General features: G+C 43.0%; 1 protein-coding gene across 3 annotated transcripts in view; it reads right to left on the bottom strand.

Moving 5' to 3' along the window:
* RALGAPA2 (Ral GTPase activating protein catalytic subunit alpha 2) overlaps positions 1-23,095 on the bottom strand; it is a 321,503-nt gene extending 298,408 nt beyond the window's left edge. For all 3 annotated transcript variants that reach the window (XM_045981825.1, XM_045981826.1, XM_045981827.1), the window contains exon 1: positions 22,827-23,095. In XM_045981825.1, coding sequence (XP_045837781.1) covers positions 22,827-22,932 — 106 coding nt within the window. In that variant the 5' untranslated portion in view covers positions 22,933-23,095. The remainder of the gene's footprint in view (positions 1-22,826) is intronic.
* Positions 23,096-23,341: the final 246 nt, after the last annotated feature.

Genomic DNA, 23,341 nt, shown 5'->3' with positions numbered 1-23,341 from the left:
TCTAAGTGGTGTAAGGAGATATCTCAATGTGGTTTTGATTTGAATCTCCCTGATGGCTAGTGATGATGAACAGGTTTTCAAGTGTCTGTTAGCCGTTTGTATGTCTTCTTTGGAGAAGTGTCTGTTCACATCTTCTGCCCTTTTTTTTTAAATTTTTTTTTTGTCTTCTGCCCATTTTTTGACATGATTATCTATTTTGTGTGTGTTGAGTTTGAGGAGTTTTTTTTTCTTTAAAGATTTTATTTATCCATTTGACAGACAGAGATAACAAGTACGCAGAGAGAGAGGGAAGCAGGCTCCCCGCCGAGCAGAGAGTCTGATGCGATGCGGGGCTCGATCCCAGGACCCTGAGATCATGCTGAAGGCAGAGGCTTTAACCCACTGAGCCACCCAGGTACCCCTGAGGAGTTCTTTATAGATCTTTGGATATCAGCCCTTTGTCTAGAGTCATTTGCAAATATCTTCTCCCATTCCATGGGCGGTCTCTTTGTTTTGTTGACTGTTTCCTTTGCTGTGCAAAAGCATTTGATCTTGATGAAGTCCCAAAAGTTCTTTTTCGCTTTTGAGTCCTTTGCCTTTGGAGACATGTCTTGAAAGAAGTTGCTGGGGCCAATGTCGAAGTGGTTACTGCCTACGTTCTCCTCTAGGACTTTGATAGATTCCTGCCACATATTGAGCTCTTTTATCCATTTTGAGTTTATCTTTGTGTATGGTATAAGAGAATGGTCAAGTTTCATTCTTCTATACATAGCTGTTGGACAAGTTTTTGAAACACTCTGCCTCAATTACAAAGTCAGAAATGGGGCCAACAATGGTTCCTATATCACAGGACTGCTGGGGGGATAAAATGAGAATGTCAGAGTGCAGTCCACATTACACAAAGGTTAGTTGTATTATAATTGCCTAGCTCCTGACAAAGGCCATCTCACTAGGTGGGAATAACCAGCTTCACCTACCTGTGAAGCCATAAAACTCAATGACTCATGAAACTCATACACTTAATGAGACTGGCCTTATTAAATGCACTTGATCCCAATAAAGCAATAAGCACTACCAACAAACAAACCTATGAAAGCAGTGGGATTATCCCTCCATTTCCCTTCACATATACTCCTTTTCAATACCATTTCGACTCCTTTTTAATTGAGAGGATCATAACAGAGCCTCAAGAAAACCTGCTTCAGCAAACCCCAGGAAGCACCAAAGGAAGGGGAAGGATCCTCACCCCACTTGGGAGCCCCAATGGAAACCCTCAAAAGGAACAAGGAGCTCAGTTCAGTTTTTCCCTAGTAGGGAATGACCCCCCAGGCCTTCCTATGGCTCTATTCCTCCTGCTCCACATCCTCCCCCACCCAAAGAACTAAGAGCCTCCCAGCCAGCCTACACATTCATGTGTAAATGAAGATAGTATCACTTATTTACTAGTTTACTCAAATTCCCTAGACAATGGCACTGAATGATACTCAAGATTTCTGACTGTTACAGAGAAAAAGGGGAAATAAACATTGAAGGTGAACTTGACAACTTAAAACATAATTTAGAACAGTGAGAACAAGGAAATAAACTAATCAGACACAAGACAGAAAACACTGACAACGATAAATGTCAGCAGTAATGCCCAGTTACTTAAAAGCTAACATGACTCTGGTGGATTTCACCTTCTAACAACTGCCTTAGTCCTCTTTCCCTCTGTGGTAATTTGTAAAAATGCCAAAATTCTTCTTTACCTGAAGCCACACCTTTGGGTGATGTAACCCTCAAATGATTTGGGGCAATCAGTCCTTAGAAATATGACCCAGTGGTGGCTGGAGAACCTCAGGCAGTCTCTGCTCTAAGGAATATGAGGAAACTCCTAGAGCAGAGCTGGACCCAGCCCACAGTGGAGCCAACCCCATGTAACTGGCAGCCAGAGGCAGAACCACCCCAACCAATGGAGACTGGTGAGGAAGAAAAACAGACACTTGTTGCCATAAGACCTATGTAAGCCAGGAGGTTTTGGAGGGGCTGTTATTCATCATTATTGTGGAAATGTTGATGGGGAAGAAGAAACTCATCACCAAGCACCTTCACTGGCCATGAAGGACAGCAAGCCCATGAAGAGATGCCCTCAAGAATAACATTATAAGGAAAAGCAGAAAAAATGGATCTGAATAACAGACGCTGCCCATTGATACAAACTTTCTGTCAATGGTAATCCATGTGAAGCAGGGTGCAGGCAAGACTCCTTTCGCTTACACTGGCCAGCAGTTTTTAGAACTTCCTTGCAATATACTGTGCCAAGGACAGATGAATAACCTGGAGCTTATACCTGGTAAGGAGGTAAAATCCACTCAGTGAAGCCCTTTCGAGACTCAGCAAGTAATCTGGTCATAAGACAGCAGGTATGCTGATTGTGCTTCAGTGGTAAATCAACACTTTTATCATCATCATTATTATGAAGGAGAAATATACATCTGCAGAATGCATCTATTTACAGACCTAAAAATGTCCCTTGTATCTATTATAATGTAAATGCAAAATCCTGGTGTGGATTCATCTACCTAGCAGATGAAAGGCTCAACCCCAGTCCATCACAGCTGTGAAAGGAGATGTGGTCAAGGATGTGGTGGGAGAAGTCTGGTGGAAAAGGGTGAATCAGGAGTTTGGCCTAGTCATCCCCCAAAGTCAGCTTGCAGGTAAGGACACCTGGCATGACCTCCACACCCACCCAATACCCCACCATGCAAAATTATTTCTAGAAGTTCTGGAAAGCAGTAAGAACTCAAAGAGAAAAGACCACCTGCAAGCACACTTTTTCTGATGCCATGGAGACTTCAAATTTCAGAAAAATTCTCTCAAGTGCCATGTTTTCAATCCACATCCACTTTTAGGTATAAACATCATTGGTCATATTTGACATGGAATTACTCCTGGAGTCATCCAGAAGTTAAGCAATAAGGTACTGAAGATAACTCTTACTCCACCCCATGCCAACATAAGGAGATGCTCCCTTTCCTGCTGCCCAACACCTAGCCCCTACTCCTCACATCCCCACAAGATGCCTGACACCAGACTCAATAAAACAACCACCATTAGACTAGGCACACACCAGGGACATCCCCTCTGGCCTTCCACCCTGATTTCCATCCATGTCCCTAGAAATCCAAGTTCCCCACAAGATCCATATCTCTGACTATCACTTCCACATGGCTCTGGGCATCACCTAAACTCACCCCAGCTTCCTAACCACAATGCTTCCATGCCCTAGATCCAAAAAAAGCTTCCCAAATCTCCTCTCCTGCACCACATCCCTTCTGGCTCCACCTAAAACCTGGAGTCCCTTGAGGGGCTGCTTCCCCCTAAACAGTAAAGTAAGCCTTTCATTATTCCTACACCACATACTGCAGGGCCCAAGACGAGGTCGGCATCCTCCCTGCTCCCCACTGCAATATCCAGACCATGGCAGTGCTCCCCTCATGCACACCAACACTTCTTTGCTATTTGCACAACCAGTCTGTATGCTAACTAGCCCACCCACCAGAGCTGCACAAGGTCTTTGACTCATCCCAGCATGTTCTCAGAAGATTTCAGGGCCTGGCTCACTCTTTCTCTTGTAAGTAGCACTGATTTTAGCATTTACAAAGGTCATTCCTGACTTCCACACCCCAACGAGGCTGTCCTCTACCCCCTCTCCCACCATGCCTGCCCATAGCACAGCTTAGACCCAGACACTGCTTGTCACCTCCCCACATCTGGGGTCCCAGTTTTGTTCCTCTCACCTGTCACCCACCATTTCCCCTTCTCCCTGCTAGCCCTTCTAGAAAGTGAATTCCAACTCTTCAATCCTACCAGGTCCTTAAACCCAAAGACCCCACCATGTGTCACTAACTATATAGGCTCCTTAAGTCCTCACTTCTTTTTTCCCCTATTTGGCTTCCACAGCCCATCTTTTTAATCAGCCCTTGCACTGACCACCCCTCAATGCCCTCCCTTTCCTCTTTCCATATTCACTCAAGAGAACCCCAGTCTCAGTTTTGATCTTGAATCAATTGAATGTACTTATGTGCATACAGGCCATGTGCTAGACATAAAAAAGGATTTTTTAAATTGTTTTAAATACTTAATATATACATGAAAGAATAAGTTTCTAAATATATAACTTGTGATATATAGTAAAATAAAAATAAACACTTTAAACCCACCCACCCAAGCAAGCAACCAAGCGAATCGGGCTTTCACCCCACCATTCAAGTGAGCCCCATCCACACTGTTCATCCAATTTGCAGTCCTCTCCAGGGCCAACAGCAGATACACATGTGCCTGTATGCCCAAGCACCACCAGGCCAGCCCAAGAGAAGGAAAAGGCCCCTAGAACCCTGGCATAATGATTCTGGAAACATACTGGGGCCTAACCTATATATTCCTTCTTGCAAAAAGTGAAACAAACTCATCTTTTAGCTTTGCTGATAGTTTTGTTTCTTGTCTACATTATAGCCATGTTGTATATACCAGTTAGAGGGCAAAATTTTAAATTATTACCTAAAAATATACACGTATCCAAAATTTTACCATAATTGATGATTTACTTCCATAGATATTCCTCACAGCATTTCAACTAAAAAGTAAGAGTGGCCTAGAGAGACACTATCGGTTTCCCTCCAGCCCCCCCACCCCACCTATTCCCATAGTCAGAACTTTCCTCTTCCTAACAGAGCCCCTATCTGCACAGGGCTCATCCTCACCCCACAAAGTCACGTCCTTCAGAGAGGCTGGCCTATCCCTGGCCCTGGGGAGGGAAGACCTGATGCTGCTGAGCCAATTACAGTGCAACACGCTCCCTGCCAGTGATAGGTTTAGACTCAAGCCTATGACCCAACACTGTTCAATAAGAAATGGGAGAAATTCTGATGGAGATGTCTGGAAAAGATTCATTGTTTTTAAGAGACACAAAGCATTTCCTCTTTTCCTGCCTCTGGATGTTGTTCTATCCGGGCATAATGCTTGTAAGGGCTGTAGGCATTTTGTCACCTTGAGGACAAGCCTACCACACTGAGGACACTAAGGATGGTAGGGCAGGGAGGCAGAGAGGGTCTGGGCTGTTAACATCAAAGAACTGTTGGATGAATTAGCTAGCTTGGGGCTTACCCTGCCTTGGGGCTGCTTTACAGGAGAAAAAAAAAATCCTTATCATTTGTATTTGGGTTTTCTGTTTCTTGCATCCAAAAACATCCTTGTAAATACCGAAATAAAATCTGACAGTTGAACAGGAAATAATTATCAGTGGACTGAAGAGGTTGTAAAAGATAACCATCCTGGGGCGCCTGGGTGGCTCAGTGGGTTAAGCCTCTAGCTTTGGCTCAGGTCATGGTCTCAGCGTCCTGGGATGGAGCCCTGCCTCAGGCTCTCTGCTCAGCAGGGAGCCTGATTCCTTTCTCTCTCTGCCTGCCCCTCTGCCTACTTGTGATCTCTGTCAAGTAAATAAATAAAATCTTTTTTTTTTTAAAAAGATATCTATCCAATTAAAATAGACTATTTTCATTTCTTTATACTTAGAAGGTAAACTAGATGTAGAAAGTAAAAGTCTTACAAGTCAGGAAGATATTTGCACTTCGTTATCCAGGACTGACAATCCCCACGTAAAAGTAATTCTATATAAAGATGTAACCCAATTACCTAGCACTAATGTTTTAAAAAGTAGAGCTATGTTATTTAAATATTTTTACATACATTTCTCAAATACAGGATCCTAAGAGTTTTTTTCAACCAATATGAAGTACCAATATAATAAAACATAAATATATACCAATGACATACAATGTGTAAATCATATGTGCTTCATATGCATTTTAATATATCTATTCCTTCAGTAGGATCAAATTTCATCACACTTTTTAAGTCATTGCAAAATTGCTTCTACTTTTCTTGATCTGAATTGGGGCAAGCCTATATTACAGTCAAAACCACTCATCGGGGAGTCACTGATAGAAATAAAACAACAGATAAAGCAGGAGCTAGCTAGTAACCTCTACCTGCACCCATCTCCAACAACTAAGGAAGCAGAAAACTGGTGATGAGGGCAGAGAGAGCCATCTTACTAACATCAAATAATTGTTATTATAGTAATGGCTTACAAAAGAGCTTTGATTATACTAACTTAATTAAACCTCTAGTAGCCATAGGAAGCAGGCACCATCCTTATGGCCAGTGGAAGGTCAGAGAGGTTAGCTCACTGCCAGACTCGAATCCAAGCAGTCAGGCTCCCACACTGCTCTGCTAAACCAATATTAACAGGAAGTGATCAAGGAGGTACACGGAAGCATAACTGGACAATGATTTTTTAAAAGATTTTATCGATTCATTTGAGAGAGAGAATATGAGAGAGAAAGAATAGGGGTGGGGGAGGGGCAGAAAGAGAGGGAGAGGGGAAGAAGACTCCCTGCTGAGCAGGAGCCTGATACAGGGCTGGATCACACAACTCTGAGATCATGATCTGAGCTGAAGTCAGATGCTTAAGCAACTGAGCCACCCAGGTGCCCCGAAAACATGACTTTTTTTAAAAGCACATAGATCTGGAAGAAGTCACAGAACTAAAGAGTTACTAAATCTAAAAGTGGACGGACTCAGAAGTTGGTTTATTTAGGACACCAAAGTCGGCTTGCATGTGGAATGACCCTCCTCCTGGACAGGTTAAAAAGGTGGTCTTTCTGAAGTTACCTCAGCAAAAGCTGAAATGGCTTCCCCACAGGCTTCTCTTTACCTCTGGAAATCCATCACAATGTCCCCCAACCCACCAGCAGCTACAAACACGGCCCACTGTATTCCTTACACAAGAAACCAAAGGCCTCTGGTCACCAGACAGTCTCTTCTCACCCCAGGCCTCAATCTGCTAGTAGCATGGGAAAGCCAGAAACCCACAACCTGAGGAACAGGTGGCAGATCGTTCGTTACAGGAGTCTAGCGGACCATAAGACGGCCATTTAAGTACTATGTAAGTCTTCACTTACTGATGTGGAAAAATGTCCAAGGAATGTGAAGTCAAAAGTCTAGGGTTAGACCATGCATAATAACTATTCATGTAAAACTGTGTTTCTGTGTGCTACACACCCAACACAGACATGGACAAAGAGGGAGAGAGGCAGAGAGAGCAGAGGATGCACATAAGCAAGGTCAAGCATAGAAAACATGCTTACCAAAATTGGAACAATGGACATTAGGAGATTGCAGAATTTGAAGAGCTTTCTCATACTTCAATTATTTTTTGCTTACTTGTATCATTCAAATGTTTATAGAGTACATTAAATTTCATAACCCAAAAAACTATGCACAATATGGACGGACCTTGAAGGCTTTATGCTAAGTGACAACAAAGAAAGATAAATATATACTCAATGATCTCACTTGTACATGGAGTAGAAAGAAAGAAAGGCCTCATTGGAAAAGAAATCAGACTTGCTGCTCCCAGAATAGAAAGAAAGAAGAAAGAGAAGAGAAGCGATGAGACAAGATGAGACGAGACAAGATGAGACTCACTGGAAAAGAAATAAGACTTGCTGTTACCAGAGAGGGGAGATAGGGTGGGAGGGGGAACTAAAGGAAGGGAAAAAAAAATTATATATATATTTTTCATTTTGGAAAAAAAAAAAAAAACTGCCAGTGTGTTTCGGAGGATCTTTTTCAGATATTTTTCAAAGCCTGAGTATTTACTATAAAAAAGAAAAGAACAACTCAGTAAACATGACACCAGACTATAATGTTCTCCAAACTTGTCTTACTCTCCAACTTTGACGTACACTCAAGACCCATACAATATATTAAATAGTATTTTCACCAAAACCCAAATGCCCCAAATAGCAAATAACGTAAATTTCTTCTGTCCAGCACTGTAATTAAAGTTATTCTATAATAATACACACATTGTGGATAATGCCCTGTAATGACCTCATTTGCTGTCTTTAGGGAAAGCTGTATTTCTCTAATTGTCATTTACCATAAAGTGTAGAAAAATAATAGAGTCAGGCAGAAAGAAATTATCTCTGCCCAGACACTCAATAACTTGGACTGACTTAGGGATAAGCACATGTGTGATACCCCTGCATGGAAAAGGTGATGACTTTTTCAATCACGATAAGGTTCATTTACAAGACCTGGTGGCCATAGCACACACTCGGTCACGTTTCTTCATTCTGTGTAAACCTGGCACCAACAAGCAGCCGCCAGAACAGAATCTCCATTGGGGAATTCCATCAGCTGGCAACAATGGTTTATAAAAATCAGGTCTTTTCAGGTAACACTGAGCCAGAGATCAAGACTCCTTCAGGTCTTTCCACTAAGAAACGCAATATAAAGTACAAATGGGGCCCTAATTTAGGGGGCTCCTGAAATGAAGCTAACCACTGGCTTTTCTTTGCAATCATTTATATAGATGAATTAATACTACCCTGACCAATCAACATTTTCCTGTGCTCATAGTTTTTTAGCAGCTGGCAGATCTATCTCCATTTTTAGTCAACATTGGGGGAACATTTTTTTTTTAAGAGGTAGAGAGAGAGAGTGCGAGCCGAGGGGAGGAGGAAAGTAGGAGGAGAGCAGAGGGAGAGGGAGAGAGAGAAACTTATGCAGGTTCCATGCCAGCCAGCACAGAGCCTGACGTGGGGCTCAATCTCACAACCCTGAGATCACGACCTCAGCCAAAATCAAGTCATATGCCTAACTGACTGAGCCACCCAGGCATGCCAGGGGTACTCTCACTATGGCTGCTTCTTGCCTCTTACTGAAATTTGGGGTAACATAGCAAGCCTACCTCCAAACTATTACAAGCCTGGGCTGCTATGTGGGCCATGTTACATGGCCCATGGCAGTCTAGCTTTCCTGTCCCATGGGCTGCAGCCAGCCTGTGTTCTCATCACTGCTTGCTGCCACAATAAGGACAGACACAGGCCATGTGTGCCAACCTTCTGCAAAACCTGCTCTTGCCATGGCTTCCACAGCCACTCACTTCTCTTCTCCAGCATGACTTCTTTCTCTGACCTCTTTGCTTTTCTGTCTCCAGTCACTGCTCAGTATTGCGGCCAAGGATCGGACTTTTTATAAAGCAAGCCAAAAGAAAAAAAGCTTTCTTTACAAAGAAAGATCCTGAAGGTCAACTCAGGTCACTCCCCAGCTCGTCCTTCCCCTGGGGCTCCTCGTCTCACCTTAGGAAAAAAATCCCAAGTCCTCAGTGAGACCTATAAGCCCCACCTGGTCCTACCCTTTCCTCCCCCACCCCCAACTCCTCCAAACTCCATCAACTTCCCTTAGATTCTCAAGCCTATTGATGACTCAGAGTCTTTGCACTTACTGTTCCGTCTGTTTGGAACACTACTCCCATAAATAATTGCCAAGCTGTTCCCTGTTTAACCCAGATCTTAACTCTAAATCCCTTTTCAGAGAGGCCTGTACTCATATACACCCCCCATCAAGCTTCATTTTTCTATAATCATTATGTGAAATTATACATTTACTTGCTTTTTGTTTATTGTCCATTTGCCCTAACAGAATGAAAACCTTGTGAAACTGGAGCTTCATTGGCACACAGCAAGCCCTCAGTATCTACTTGTGGAATGACTTCAAAAAGAATGTACACTGGGGTGCGTGGGTGGCTCAGAGGTTTAAGCCTCTGCCTTCGGCTCAGGTCATGATCTCAGGGTCCTGGGATCGAGCCCCTTATCGGGCTCTCTGCTCAGTGGGGAGCCTGTTTCTCCCTCTCTCTCTGCCTGCCTCTCTGCCCACTTGTGACCTCTCTCTCTGTCAAATAAATAAATAAAATATTAAAAAAAAAAAAAAAGAATGTATACTAACACAGAACTCAAAGGGTGGCAAAGCCATTTATTTAAAGTGAAACCCTTACGTCCCTCAAATTAGATGAATCCTCAAATATAACTTCCACAGCCTGTAGGAGATTTATTGGGGGAACTTAGAAAATGTCATGTAAGGTTTTTCAATGACCTAGGATTATCAACACAAAAGTCAATGCTCTCGTGATACACATGGCCATGAGCAGAGATATGAGTAGTACTGTTTTGTGTGAGAATGTATCAGAATACCTTTCCAGAACTACTTTCTCAGAAATATATGAGCTGGAATGAGATTCAGCCTCTAAGAACAGGGTATATAAAAATAACCAGGCCAGCCAATCAGAGTACCCCATCTCCTACAGGAACAGGTCCATGACCCATAGAAAGCCAATCAGCATGGTCTCAAGACCTGGGGCCCTAGAGAGGCCACACTCTTCTCAAGGGGCACTAGCTTTCAGGGACCATCTCTCCTGCACCTGGCAGACTCAGCCTGACAATGAAGAAGCACAGAAAAGAAACACACATGGAACCAAAGTGGAAAGGAGTATTTTTTCACCAAGAGGGAGGTCAAAAAAGAGAGTGGACATGAAATTGGGTGAGTGTCCTGGGCTCCACTTACATCCCTGCCAACAGTCATACATACTTAAAGTCAAAGGTTCTCCAACACTAGTCGTGTGTACAATTAAATCCCCCCCCTTTTTAAATTAGGCTTTCTGCTGCTTGCAACCAAGAGTCCTGACTCTTACAAATATGTTCAACATATACAGCTGACCCTTGAACAATGCAGGGATTAGGAGTGTCTACTCCCTGCATGTATCTTTTGACTCCCCCAAAACTTAACTCATAACAGCCTGTATACCAGAAGCTTCACCGGTAACATAAACAATTAACACATATTTTGTATACACGTAATATGCACATGGTATGCTGTATTCTTACAATAAAGTAAGCTAGAGAAAAGAACATATTATTAAGAAAATCATAAGGAAGATAAAATACATTTATAGTCCTGTACTGTTATTATTAAAAAAAAAAAAATCCACATATAAGTGGACCCATGCAGTTCAAACCCATTGTTGAAGGGTCAATTATATGATCACTCTGGTGGAGCAGAATGATTTTAAAAAGAAAAAAAAAAATCTCCCAGCTGGTTAAACACACACACAGATGGTTGCCAGGGACTAGAGGGAGGAGGGAACAAGAGACCGCTTCTTGGGTACAGGGTTTTCTGTTGGAGTGATGAAAATGTTCTGGAACTAGATACAGGTGTGATGATTGCACAGCACTGTAAATGTTCTAAATGCCACTGAATTGTTCACTTTAAAATGGATAATTTTACATTATGTGAAATTTACCTCAATGAACAAAATTTTAAATCTTTTTTTTTTAAGATTTTTATTTATTTATTTGAGAGACAGAGATCACAAGTAGGCAGAGAGGCAGACAGAAAGAGGGAGAAGCAGGCTCCCCGCTGAGCAGAGAGCCCAATGCGGGGCTCGATCCCAGGACCCTGGAATCATGACCTGAGCCGAGGGCAGAGGCTTTAACCCACTGAGTCACCCAGGTGCCCCTCAATGAACAAAATTTTAAATGTGAAAACAATTCTGCAATGCATTTCTTAATCACCTTTAAGTACACCGATCATCATTTCCAAGAAAAGGAAATTAAGTCAAATGATATGTACATTTTTAAGACCATTAGTACATACCAAAAATTACTTTCCGGAGAGATCATACCAAATTAGAATCCTATCAAAGGTGTATTGGAAAGCAAACACAGATAACCAGGAGGAATCAATAAGGGCAAAAAAAAACCAGCAACTTTACTAAAATAATAGGTAAATATATTTTTATTTGTAACTTTATATATCATAGATAACTGAAGTGACATTTAAAACACTGGCTCTTGGGGCACCTGGGTGGCTCAGTTGGTTAAGCCTCTGCCTTCAGCTCAGGTCATGATCTCAGGGTCCTGGGATCCAGCCCTGCAGCAGGCTCCCTGCAGCAGGGAGCCTGTTTCCTCCTCTCTGCCTGCCTCTCTGCCTACTTCTGATCTCTCTGTCAAATAAATAAATAAAGTCTTAAAAAAAATAAAACACTGGTTCCTGTCATTTTTTCATTTGTGACATGTGTATGTATATTTTAAACATATGTTCTAATTTTTCCTGTTAATACATAGGGGCCCTCTATGTACTGAGGATATAACTATGTCCTGCCCTATAAGTTTCAACTATTTTTCCATTTGATTATTTACTTTTTTTACTTCATTAAAATGATATGTCTGCTTGTGTACATATTTATTTTAGGCGCAGAACGAGAGGATTAGAACCATTCTCTCCAAAATAAACAGCTGCAATATGACATGCACGCACACACACACACACACACACACACTCAAGATATTTTACTTCTACCTCAAAGGTCAGCATAGGCTCTACCACATCAAGCCTAATTAACCCAAACACATCTTTCTCTTATCAGACATAAAATCCATGGAAAATAGAAGTCTACACTGTTTGTCCCAGAAATATGACCGTACAGAAATAAAACACGTTAATCCCTTTCAAAAGTTGTAAAGAAGCAACATATGTCATCTATTCCCTCTCTTCCATGCTATCTTAAAAATACTATCAAAGAGGGGCGCCTGGGTGGCTCAGTGGGTTAAAGCCTCTGCCTTCGGCTCAGGTCATGATCCCAGGGTTTTGGGATCGAGCCCCATATCGGGCTCTCTGTTCAGCGGGGACCCTGCTTCCTCCTCTCTCTGTGCCTGCCTCTCTGCCTGCTTGTGATCTCTCTCTCTCTCTCTGTCAGATAAATAAATAAAATCTTAAAAAAAAAAAATACTATCAAAGATCTCATTGAAAGAATTTTTACTAGTTAGCACCAATCCTTTTGGGGATATACTGACTCAGTTTTGGTTTCTGTATATTTAAAATTTACAGTAGTGTCTCTGCAATTCTGTTTCCATGAAAGAAGCCTCACCCAAGGCTATCCCTCCCAAAGCCCTCTGGTCTGGCTGCCCTTCTCCCCCCACCTCCTTTCCAACTTCTTCTCCCTTTTGTCCACACAAGTAGTCCTTTCTTACAGCTGTTCTCCTTGGGATCAGAGGGGTGGGTGTGATCATGAGTGCGTGTACACAAGGGAGAAGGTCAGGGCACTCTTTCAGGAGACCTTAATTCTCAGTCTCAAATCATTACCATAACAATGGGAACATCTGGATAGTGAGAATCTTCTTTGGGGCAGAAAGGCTTTTAGAAATTTTTCAAAACATAAGGTGGCTGATACTCCCCCAGGGACTTACATCCGTCTATTTGGAAATCACATTTTGGGGTTTGCTTTTTAAACAACTGTTAATTCTAATTGGATTACAAGCTTTGGCAACCCCAACGCTGTGTATAGTACCTGGTACATATTCTATCTGAATAAAAAATAACCACTAAATGAACAATGGGACTCTCCAGCCAGCTGCCTGGGTTCAAATCCTCCCTCTGTCACTTACCAGCTGTGTAACCTTGAACCAGATTCTTAACCTCTCTGTATCTCATCTGTAAAATGAGGAGAATAATATTATCTATCCCATTTGGGGGGATTATATGAGTTAATTCACAGAAGAGTATTTCTGGTAGTGAGTGGCACATGGAAAGTGTGACTAAATGCTAATTCTATGAATACAAATAAGGAAGAATGTTTCCAGAAGGAATCAAGATGAACAAGAAGTTCTTCATGTTCTCAATGCATTTATCATCTAGGACAGGAGATTCAGCAGATATAAGGCCAAAGCCATAAACGCCAAATGTGAAGTTCAAAAGGCTCCGGGAATTCTGAGGAAATATCATCTCAGGGCAGAGGAATAGAGAAAGTTTTTGTGGAAGATGTAGCGTGCTCACACTGTCTCCTGGAAGGGTTTTAGATGGTAGAATGGGCAACACCTTCCGGGTTGTGTCAGTTTTTGCCTTGTCAGTTTGGGCTACCTGAGGAGTAGACACTAAGACAGGATTACATGTGTAGGAGATTTACTGGGGGAACTGGCTGTGAAAGGAAAAGGGGAGAGACCTGAGAAGACAGGGAGAGGCTTAACCACAGTGCAGGTCTGACCCCCTGTGAAGGAGACAGGGAAGGAAGGAGGACTGGAAGGAAGGATCTCAGACTCCCAACTCAGTCCTAAGAAGGTCCTGACCAACCCATGGGGAGTCCTCAAGCCAGAGTCACCCTTCAGAGGCATCTGGATCTTGCATGAGTGGACCACAGTAGTATCCCCACTTGCTCAGTAACCGCAAGTAGCCCAAGAGAAGCTCAGCTTTGGCTAAAGAAGTGGTGGTGAATCCCGAGGGCAGCAGCTGGAGCCATCAGTTAATCATGACCCTCAAAGCAGAGGCCTGAGGGGCACATTCTCATGGTCCCACAGTGGGGCACAGGCAGTGTCACTAGTATCTATGTGTCCTTGAAACCGTGGTTGAAGCTCAGTGAATTTGTGCCATCACTTAAAATCAAACACAAGACAATATCAAAGGGCTCCTTATCTTTTTAAGCTAAACCACAGTTGCAACAGCAAAATGACGTATTTACTATTGAAAATTACAACTACTTTGAAAATATCTTTCAGATGTGGTTTCAGTTTGTAAAACAATATAAAAGACATAAAAATGGTTGTGAAATATATCTTTTATAAAAATCACAGTTAAAAACTTGAAATGGGCATTCAGAACTAAGTCAGAAACAAAGCTTGATTAAAAATCTAAAAGGTGGGCGCCTGGGTGGCTCAGTGGGTTAGGGCCTCTGCATCTGCTCCCCCCCCCTTCTCTCTGCCTGCCTCTCTGCCTACTTGTGATCTCTGTCAAATAAATAATAAATAAATAAATAAATAAAAATAAAAATAAAAATCTAAAAGGTTAAGTCCTTTCTGAACTAGTAGGTTAAGGCAGCATACTGATCCAATGAGAATATGAGAAAACATATTGCAAAAGGGCAAGGTGCCACACAGATACGTACAATCACGTTACATCTTATGTGAAGTTAAGTGGCATTCAAGGCAAAAATGGAGATCAAAATTACCCCTAACCACTACAGCCACACCCCGTAGGACAGATGGTCCCACAGGTGAGAGGCATGAAGGAAAGATGACCACTGAGAACACAGCACTTCCCTGGGCCCACCTGCTGCCACTCTGGGACACATGATTACCAAGTGGAAGGCCAGACAATATGTGTACTCCCTAACTGTCTTCGTTTTATAAATATACATTTCCTGGCTTCTCTCCAAGTACTGAATGCATAAGTTAAAGGCATTTTGAGGGCGCTCCCCAAAAGAACCACAATAACAAGTCATACAGATTACAGTATTTCCTTTAAGGGGATTCATGGCACAAAAGAGGGAACAAGACATCCTCAGTTCCTATCAATACACCAGCAAGAAAATTGACTCAGCAGTTAAGTCTACTTCTTACCTTCATAGAGAAAACACAAGCCATGGCATGAGAGCTCCCTCCACAGCTAGGACCCCATTCTTAGTTCCTCCAAATGGCCTTGGAGGAAGCAGTCCTTCTTGTCAAGCCTGATCTCCTGCTCGACAGCCTTGATCCCACTGAATACCCCACCTTTCTCCACTTGTATTCCCTTTCTCTGCACTGCTTCTTCAATTTTGCTCATTTGTTAGTTCCTTCTTCTATGTATATATAAACTTAAATTTGCTCAGCTCTTAAAAAATAGAAAAAGTATATCCACACATAAACACCCACCCACCCATCCTTGACCTGGGATTTCCTCCCTCTCTTTTCTGATATAGTAATCTGTATTCTTTCCATTTCAAGACCCAGAACTATGACTCAAGCTAGTTAAAGCAAAAACAGGGTGTTACTGGAACCTGGAACCAAGAAGCTCAGGGGTAGAGATGGCACAGACACGGCCAAACCTTTGGCTCACACAGGGTCTGGTGCGCTCGTCTCACCCTCCATCTCTCTGCCCCACTTCCCTCTCATTATGGATTCCATTTGAGGTTGGTTCCCTCCACACTGGGGAAAGATGAATGCTGGCAGGCCATGATACATACACTCTCAGGGTTTGCAATCCAAAAGCTTGGGAGCTCTCATTCTCCTGGCACTGATGTTTCAAATTTCAGCGAGTCTGAGACTCTCGGGCCATTCACCAAGGGGACACATTGGATTTGGCCCCTAGTCTCCCCTTAGGTCTTCCTGGTTCCCAACAACTACCCCCACCACAGGATGAAAGCCACTGGACACTTAACTCCATGGTGGCCACACAATTACCTTCACATAAGTTCCTTTCTCTGCAGTCCCCTCATCCCCAACTTGTCCCCCAGGGAAACCCCACATTTGTCATTCCAAACCCACCTCAGACTGCACCTCACTTAGGAAGCACTGGCAACCTCTCCAAAAAGCACAGATCCTGGGTTTCTGCCTTATTAATATCTGAATAAACAGCTCTCCTCAGCAGACAGACAGACACACACACACACTCACTCATATACTCTAGAAAAAATGTCTATGGAAATAATTTTTTTAAAAAATCTGAATGCAGGGGCGCCTGGGTGGCTCAGTGGGTTAAAGCCTCTGCCTTCGGCTCAGGTCATGGTCCCAGAGCCCTGGGATCGAGCCCCACATCGGGCTCTCTGTTCGGTGGGGAGCTTGCTTCCTCCTGTCTCTCTGCCTGCATTTCTGCCTACTTGTGATCTCTGTCAAATAAATAAATAAATAACTTTAAAAAAATTCTGAATACAGCATAGTTGTCTACCACATTTATATATTATTAATTTTACAGTACAATACCACAGTCCTCTTTTAAAATATAATTTTAAAATTTAAAGGGAATCAATTTGCTATTTTGAAACTCAATTTTTTAAAATAAAAATTCACTACAGTTTTATCTATGGCAAGATCAGACTCTACACAGCTAGTAAAGGTATTCATGCTCAACTGCAAATAAAAGTTTGCGTCCAAGTATTCTGGACCTATCAATTAGCTCTCTTCCCAGAATAAAAGGAGGAAGTCAGCCTTTTTCAGTTGTCCCAAACAAAACATCTGAGCTCCATCGGACTTTTATCCTCGGTCCACACTTCTCTCATCAGAAGTCCAGACATCCCGGAGCCCTAGAGGCAGGGATTGGTATATCTGAGATACACGCATCTGTGTCCAAAGCTCATCTCATGTTCCAGAGGTTACAGATATAAAACGTTAGTAATTGATGAGAAATCAGCAAAGGGAGCATCATGGCAAGATGACTTCGCTTCAAACAAGATTTGAAACAAGAGACTAAACAAAGACTGCCTGAAGAGCCTGAAATTACACCTCAGACTTTGCTCTGGTTGTAGAATGTCCTTTGGCACTAACATCCATGCAAATATTTTACCACCTGCTAGGCCCGCCAAGGGCACAAAGAGGCCAATGAACAGGAAAACACAAAAGGTGTCTTTTTATCTTCTGCCATGCTGAAATCAAATATAGCCTCAGTCTCCCTAGAAGAATCTAGTAAAACAGACCAGGGGGCACCTGAGTGGCTCAGTGGGTTAAGCCTCTGCCTTCGGCTCAGGTCAATATCTCAGGATCCTGGGATGGAGCCCCACATCAGGCTCTCTGCTTAGCAGGAAGCCTGCTTCCCCCTCTCTCTGCCTGCTTCTCTGCCTACTTGTTAACTCTTTCTCTCTGTCAAATAAATAAAAAAAATTAAAAAACAGACCAGGAAAAGAGCAGCAAAATCAAAGCAACATTTTTGGGAGACATGCAAACACCCTAGGGCTTTTGTTTATACATCAACATTCACTGTGGTGGGTAAATATATTTTCTGATATATAAATATGCTTTTGAGTCAGATAACTAGCAGAAACATAACATGGCCTTTAGAATCAGGAATCCCAGCTCTGCCACATATTGACTGGGTGCTGACAAACAAGTAGTTAACCTTGCTGAGCCTCAGTTTCTGCTTCTACAGGTTGAGGGTAGGAAGGAACCCTCCCTGAATCAGAGTTTTGGTAAGATATGATGGAACCATGATGAAAGTAAACCACCTTATCATAGCTTTCTATCCTACTATTAAGTTCCAGACCCCTTGTCCAACAACCTCCTAGACATTTCCACTTGGAACTTGCCCTTTTCTCAAACTCAACACCTCTAACACCTAATTCATCTTCCCCTGTCATTAGCCAGGTTCTCCTCCAACACCTCTGGCTCTCCTACCTGACACTCCCATTCTCCAAAGTGCCTACCGCCAATTATCAAATTACACAAATGAGTTTATTGCTAGTCGGACTACAGCGCACATGGTAGTCTCAATCCTTGCTGCTAGCAGGCTCACTGGGAGCAACACTTAAGAAAGAGTACAGTAAATTGAGTCATACACATGTCCAAACCAAGAAATCTGAATTCAATGGAATCTGTCCTAAGGAAATAATGTAAAATAGAGAAAAAGCTGCTTCCCAACATGTTTAGAGCAGTATTATTTAGATAAGAGAAAAAAAACAAAGAAAGAAGGGAAGGAAACAATTTAACCATCCAGGAAATGGTAAGCTAACTTACAATACACAGTTTGAACAAATGTTTGTAATTAATAAAAATGAGAGGGAAATGCTAATAATAAATTTAAATGGCAACATTTAAAATTTAAGTGAAATTGTCCCTACCTAAAGGAACAGATACTTGAAAGGAAATATCCCAAAATGTTCCATTTTACTCCGTCAATACATAGAGAGCATTTGTGAGAGACTGTTCTCTCTTCACTCGTTCCAAATACTTGCCCCAAGCCCTGATGTCACTTGATTTGCCTTTATTATGGCCTCTTCTCCCAGATCTCTTCTGCTTCAAACTGATCACTCCTCACCTGGCTTCTACAAACCTGTTTCATGACTTCACTGAGATAATCACTGAGACAATTCCCCCTGCACTGGTCCTTGAAATCCCACCCCTCCTCTCCATTCACGGAGCATCTTACTTCAGACCCTTGATATTTGTCTCTTCCTTTCCTGCCAGCAGTGTCACCCTTCCCATCACCTCTCAATCCATTTTCGGGCCCTGCTGACAGCCAGGCAGCTCTTGAATCTTATCATCAGACCTACAAGAGTCCTCAAGAGGGCTCTCTCACCTGCAAGGTAAGGTAGGAGCTTCCAACTCAAACAAACAAGACCTTTTCTGATCTGCCCCCAAACTGCCTCAGATTCTGCCAGTCAGGCCACCACTCCTCTCCCTGCAACAAGATCCCCCAGTCCAATTTACTATACTGTCTCTCCCCATGGCCTACATTCCACCCCAGTCATGCCTCTGACGCTGTGAACACCCTCAGGGCAAGAATTCTAGCACCATGTCTCATGACCAACATCACCTTGTGACTCCCTCCCTGGAGAGAAGGAAGGAGCAGGCTGGTGTTCCTCACCTTTCTACATAATTGCCATGTGTATTTACACTACCAGCATCCACCTCCCCTTGCTTGGAACTGCCTTCCTGCTGCGCTTCCTAAATGCTAACCTTGCTCTGTCTAGTGTAACGCCACTAGCCACATAGAGCTACTGAGCTCTTAAAATGTAGCAAAATCATTTCAAAATGAGACATGCTAGAAGTGTACAATACACACTGGATTTGAAAGATGATATGAAAAACAGAACTAAAAAATAGTAATATTTTATATTGGTTACCTATTGATATAATACAGAGTAGATCTGTGGGATAAAATAAAATATATTATTAAAATTAATTTTACCTCTTTCTTTTTACTTTTTTTAAATGTGGCTACTAACAAATTTTAAGTTACACATATGGTTCAGCAGTCTAGCTATCCTTCAGGGACCAGCATAAGGAAAATCTTCTTCAAAATGACCTTATGTTTGTGCCACTCTTAATGATCTTATTTGACCTCTTGAAATCCTATAACAGAGTGCAACATTTAAGCCACTATCTAATTACCACATTATATGCTTATTATTATATCAATTCTTCTTGCTTTATTAATACCATTCCTAAATGGGGATTTGTAGTAGGTACTCAATGTTTAATTAAGCATGGGATCTTTGCTGGAGCAAGATAGCAATACACAGAATTTTTTGGTTTCTGTTTTGTTTTGTTGACTCACTTGCTCTCCCATTGATGATTTCAACAATACAGGCAGAACTGGAAGTCAGGGGACCTACTAGCTCTTTGTTCTACCTGTAATTAACACAATGCATACAGGCTATATAGTCCATTGCTTGGCCTCTTATAAGGTCTGTCTGGGCCTCAGAATCCCCCCTTGTAAAGTAAGGTTAATAATATCAGGGCAATCTACAATACAGAGCCAGATAAAAGGAGCTAAGCAAATTCTAACTGGAGCCATTACAATGAATGAGAAATACTGTACTTTCCACAGTTTGTCACGTGTATCTTAGCCAGTTGTCTTTAACACAGACTAAGTTTTAGAAAGAGAGAACAAACTTACAGCAATTATCAAGATATAAGGGTTGGTGTGGGAAAGTACCTATCAAAATACTTGTCTTAGCCTATTGATGATGGGAGGCAAGTAACAGGAGAGGAAGCTGTTACATGCCTGCTACAAGCTGAAGTAGTTTATACATTATACTTGCAATAATCTTTACAAGGCAGACATTACCATACCCATCTGACAGAGTAAAGAAACTGAGGTTCAAAGACAGGCTAAGTAACCAGCTAAAGTGATGCCACCACAGGCTGGAAATCTGGATCAGTGGTATCATCTTTGTATGTAAAAAAGAACATCTTTATTATCGCTTGAAGACAAAATATGTGAAAAGCACGACTATTACAGAAATATGCAAATAAAAGTACAACAATAATGTCCATTCATTTCCTTCAAAGGGTTTTCTTGATCTTGGCTAATTCCTGTCTTTCAAATCAAGAGGCCATTTTTTTCTAAGTAGACTTTTTCTTTAAATAGCAAACAAATCGGGTATATGATGTGCTAGGAACTAGTACATTAATGTACTGTATTTCTTTAAAGTCTTTCCCAACCACAGTTGTTAGCCAAACTTTACATTAGACATTTTAACTAGAAGTCTTCAGACACATTTATAAAAATGTAGTCCCTATGGCTAAAGATTGCAGCAAGAAAGTACACTGAGTCATTCCACAAACAAATGCATCCACAAAAAAAAAACCCGAATATTAAAGAACATCTCTATTTTACAAAACTGAGATCATAATGAGCTCAATGAAATGAAAAAAGAAAGTTCCTCAAAATAAGATACTGCACCTTAAAGTGAAACCACAATCCCACAGCCTTGAAAGCAAACTACTTTCTCAGAATGGTAACAATGTACTGTGCATCTCTAAGAAGACAAACTCATCTAGGTTTAATCGATTCCACCTTTACAAAATGGAGCCAACTTAATCCTGCAGACTTGGTCAGAACAAAAGTTCAAATTCTCTACCACAAAAAAATTCCCAGAATATCAAATCCTTTAAAAGACTGTTCCTTTATCAAAAATGTCCCTGCAGTAGGTGTTTATCACTCACTAGAAGAACTCTGCACAATGCAACCTGTGTGAGCATAAGACTTTACTACAGGAAAGAGACAGTTCAGTTTACCAAAGACACCACACTTCACTTTCACAACTCTAGAAAACTAATCTCTCTTAACAGTATAAGTAAATAATTTACATTCGTTCCAAACTGAACGGGATAGTGTAAATCTCAAGGAATCTGAGATTGTGAAGAACTTGGAAAAACCAGGGGTGTGTGTGTGTGTGTGTTTCCTCAGAGGTACTTCACAGGGTATAAATAGAAATAATTAGCAACTTTTAATCTCATGAACAAGATCTTTACTTAAAATTCTCACATATAAAACAAACTCTTTTATGTCATATTTCCTCAAGCGACAGGCACATTAAGACTGCATGTCCTAAATCAGGTGTTTTTTCCCCTCATTTTAAAGAATAAATAAGACATCCAGAGGAAACAAGGTGTCCTTTTCTCAGCCTCCAAGAACACTAGGGACAGCACAGGTAGCACAGGTGTTCGGTCCTAAACAAAAGTTAAGACTAAGTAGGGAAGAAAATGGAAAACAGAACACAGCCTAGGAAAGTAGCTAGAGATCACATGCAGCAGGGGACAGGAAACCTTGGGGACACTTCACAACCACCAAGATGAGCTTCATGGCAGGTCAACTGCTGGCCCCCTGGGCTCCACAGAACCGCCACCCAGCAGTCCATAAAAACGAAAGAAGGAAATAACTCTCACTGTCATCCTGGCAAGAAAGCAGCAGCAGCCTCCTTGAACCCAGGAAAGCCACCCCTCCCTCCACAAGCAGGAGGAGCCCCCTTCACACCAACCACACAAGGAAGCCCAAGCGGCCAGACCCAAAATAAAAATAAAAATAAAAATAAGAGGAGCGCGGGAAGATAGATGACAGCTCAATTAAATTTATCCTCGGAGCCCTGGGAGGCTCAGTCTATTTGAAGACGCCGACTCCAAAGTAAAAATAAAATTTAAGGGGAGGGAGCCCACAGGAGAGATGACAGTTCAGTTAAGTTTGGGCTGGGAACGCTTGGAGACTCAGTCTACTTTGGTGTCAGGTCCAAAATTAAAATTTAAAAAACGAGAAGGGGAGGTGTCAGTTGAGAGAGAGAGAAAGAGAGAGAGAGTGTGTGTGTGTGAGAGTGTGTGTGTGAGAGAGAGAGTGTGTGTGTGTGTGAGAGAGAGAGAGAGAGAGTGTGTGTGTGTGTGTGTGTGTGAGAGAGAGAGAGAGAGAGAGAGAGAGAGAGTGAGTGTGTGTGTGTGTGTGTGTGTGTGTGTAGCACCTGGAGTGCAGGATTTGCCAGGGAGGGGGGGAAAGTCGCGGCTCCGTGAGGTGACCGGGAGCAAATCCCGGGTAAGTTTACCCTTTGGCCGACAGGGCAGACCCGAGGGCCAGACTGCCCGCTGTCGGGAACAATGCTGGGCCCCGGAAAGGAGGGTCGCACACAACCCCCCTCGCGTCCCCCGCATGCCGTCCGCATCCCAGCCCCGACCCTCCCCCGGCCCACGTCAGGGCAGGTGTCCCCGAACCCGGCGCCCCACAGCGGGCCTCACCCAGCAGCGCCCGCAGGTGCTTCAGGCGCGTCAGCACGTCCTTCTTGGGGTCCAGCACCTTCTGGGTGGACTTCTTCACATCTCCGTGGCTCCTTCTGGAGAACATCCCGCCGCGGGAAACCCGGGCCCCGCCGGCGGGGCAGGAGGCGCCTGCGCCGCACTAATCACCTCATAGGGTCCGAGTCCGCGCGTGTCGCGCCGACCACTCGGCGCCCCCCCGCCGGGCCGCCACCGCTGCCTCTGCTTCTGTCCCTGCCGCCACCGCTTCGGCTGTGCCTCCAGGAAGGAGGGGCGGGCGGGTAAGGCGAAAGGCGGGGCAGGAAGGCGGTGTTCGACGCGAAATCCACGGCTCCGCCCCGCGGGAGGTGCGGGTCAGCCCTTCGGGATCGGCGCAGGCGCACGCGATTTGAACCCGCCTCGCGGGACCGCGCGGGTAGCGACTAGTGGGCACCGCGAATCACAAAGAAGCTTGGATCATGAACACGCTGTACTACAAGTCCCGGAACGCACTGCGA

This window comes from Meles meles, chromosome 16 (assembly GCF_922984935.1).
Source record: "Meles meles chromosome 16, mMelMel3.1 paternal haplotype, whole genome shotgun sequence".
Lineage (NCBI taxonomy): Eukaryota > Metazoa > Chordata > Mammalia > Carnivora > Mustelidae > Meles > Meles meles.
The sequence above is the reverse complement of the archived record's forward strand: the minus strand, read 5'-3'. Positions and strand labels throughout refer to the sequence as shown.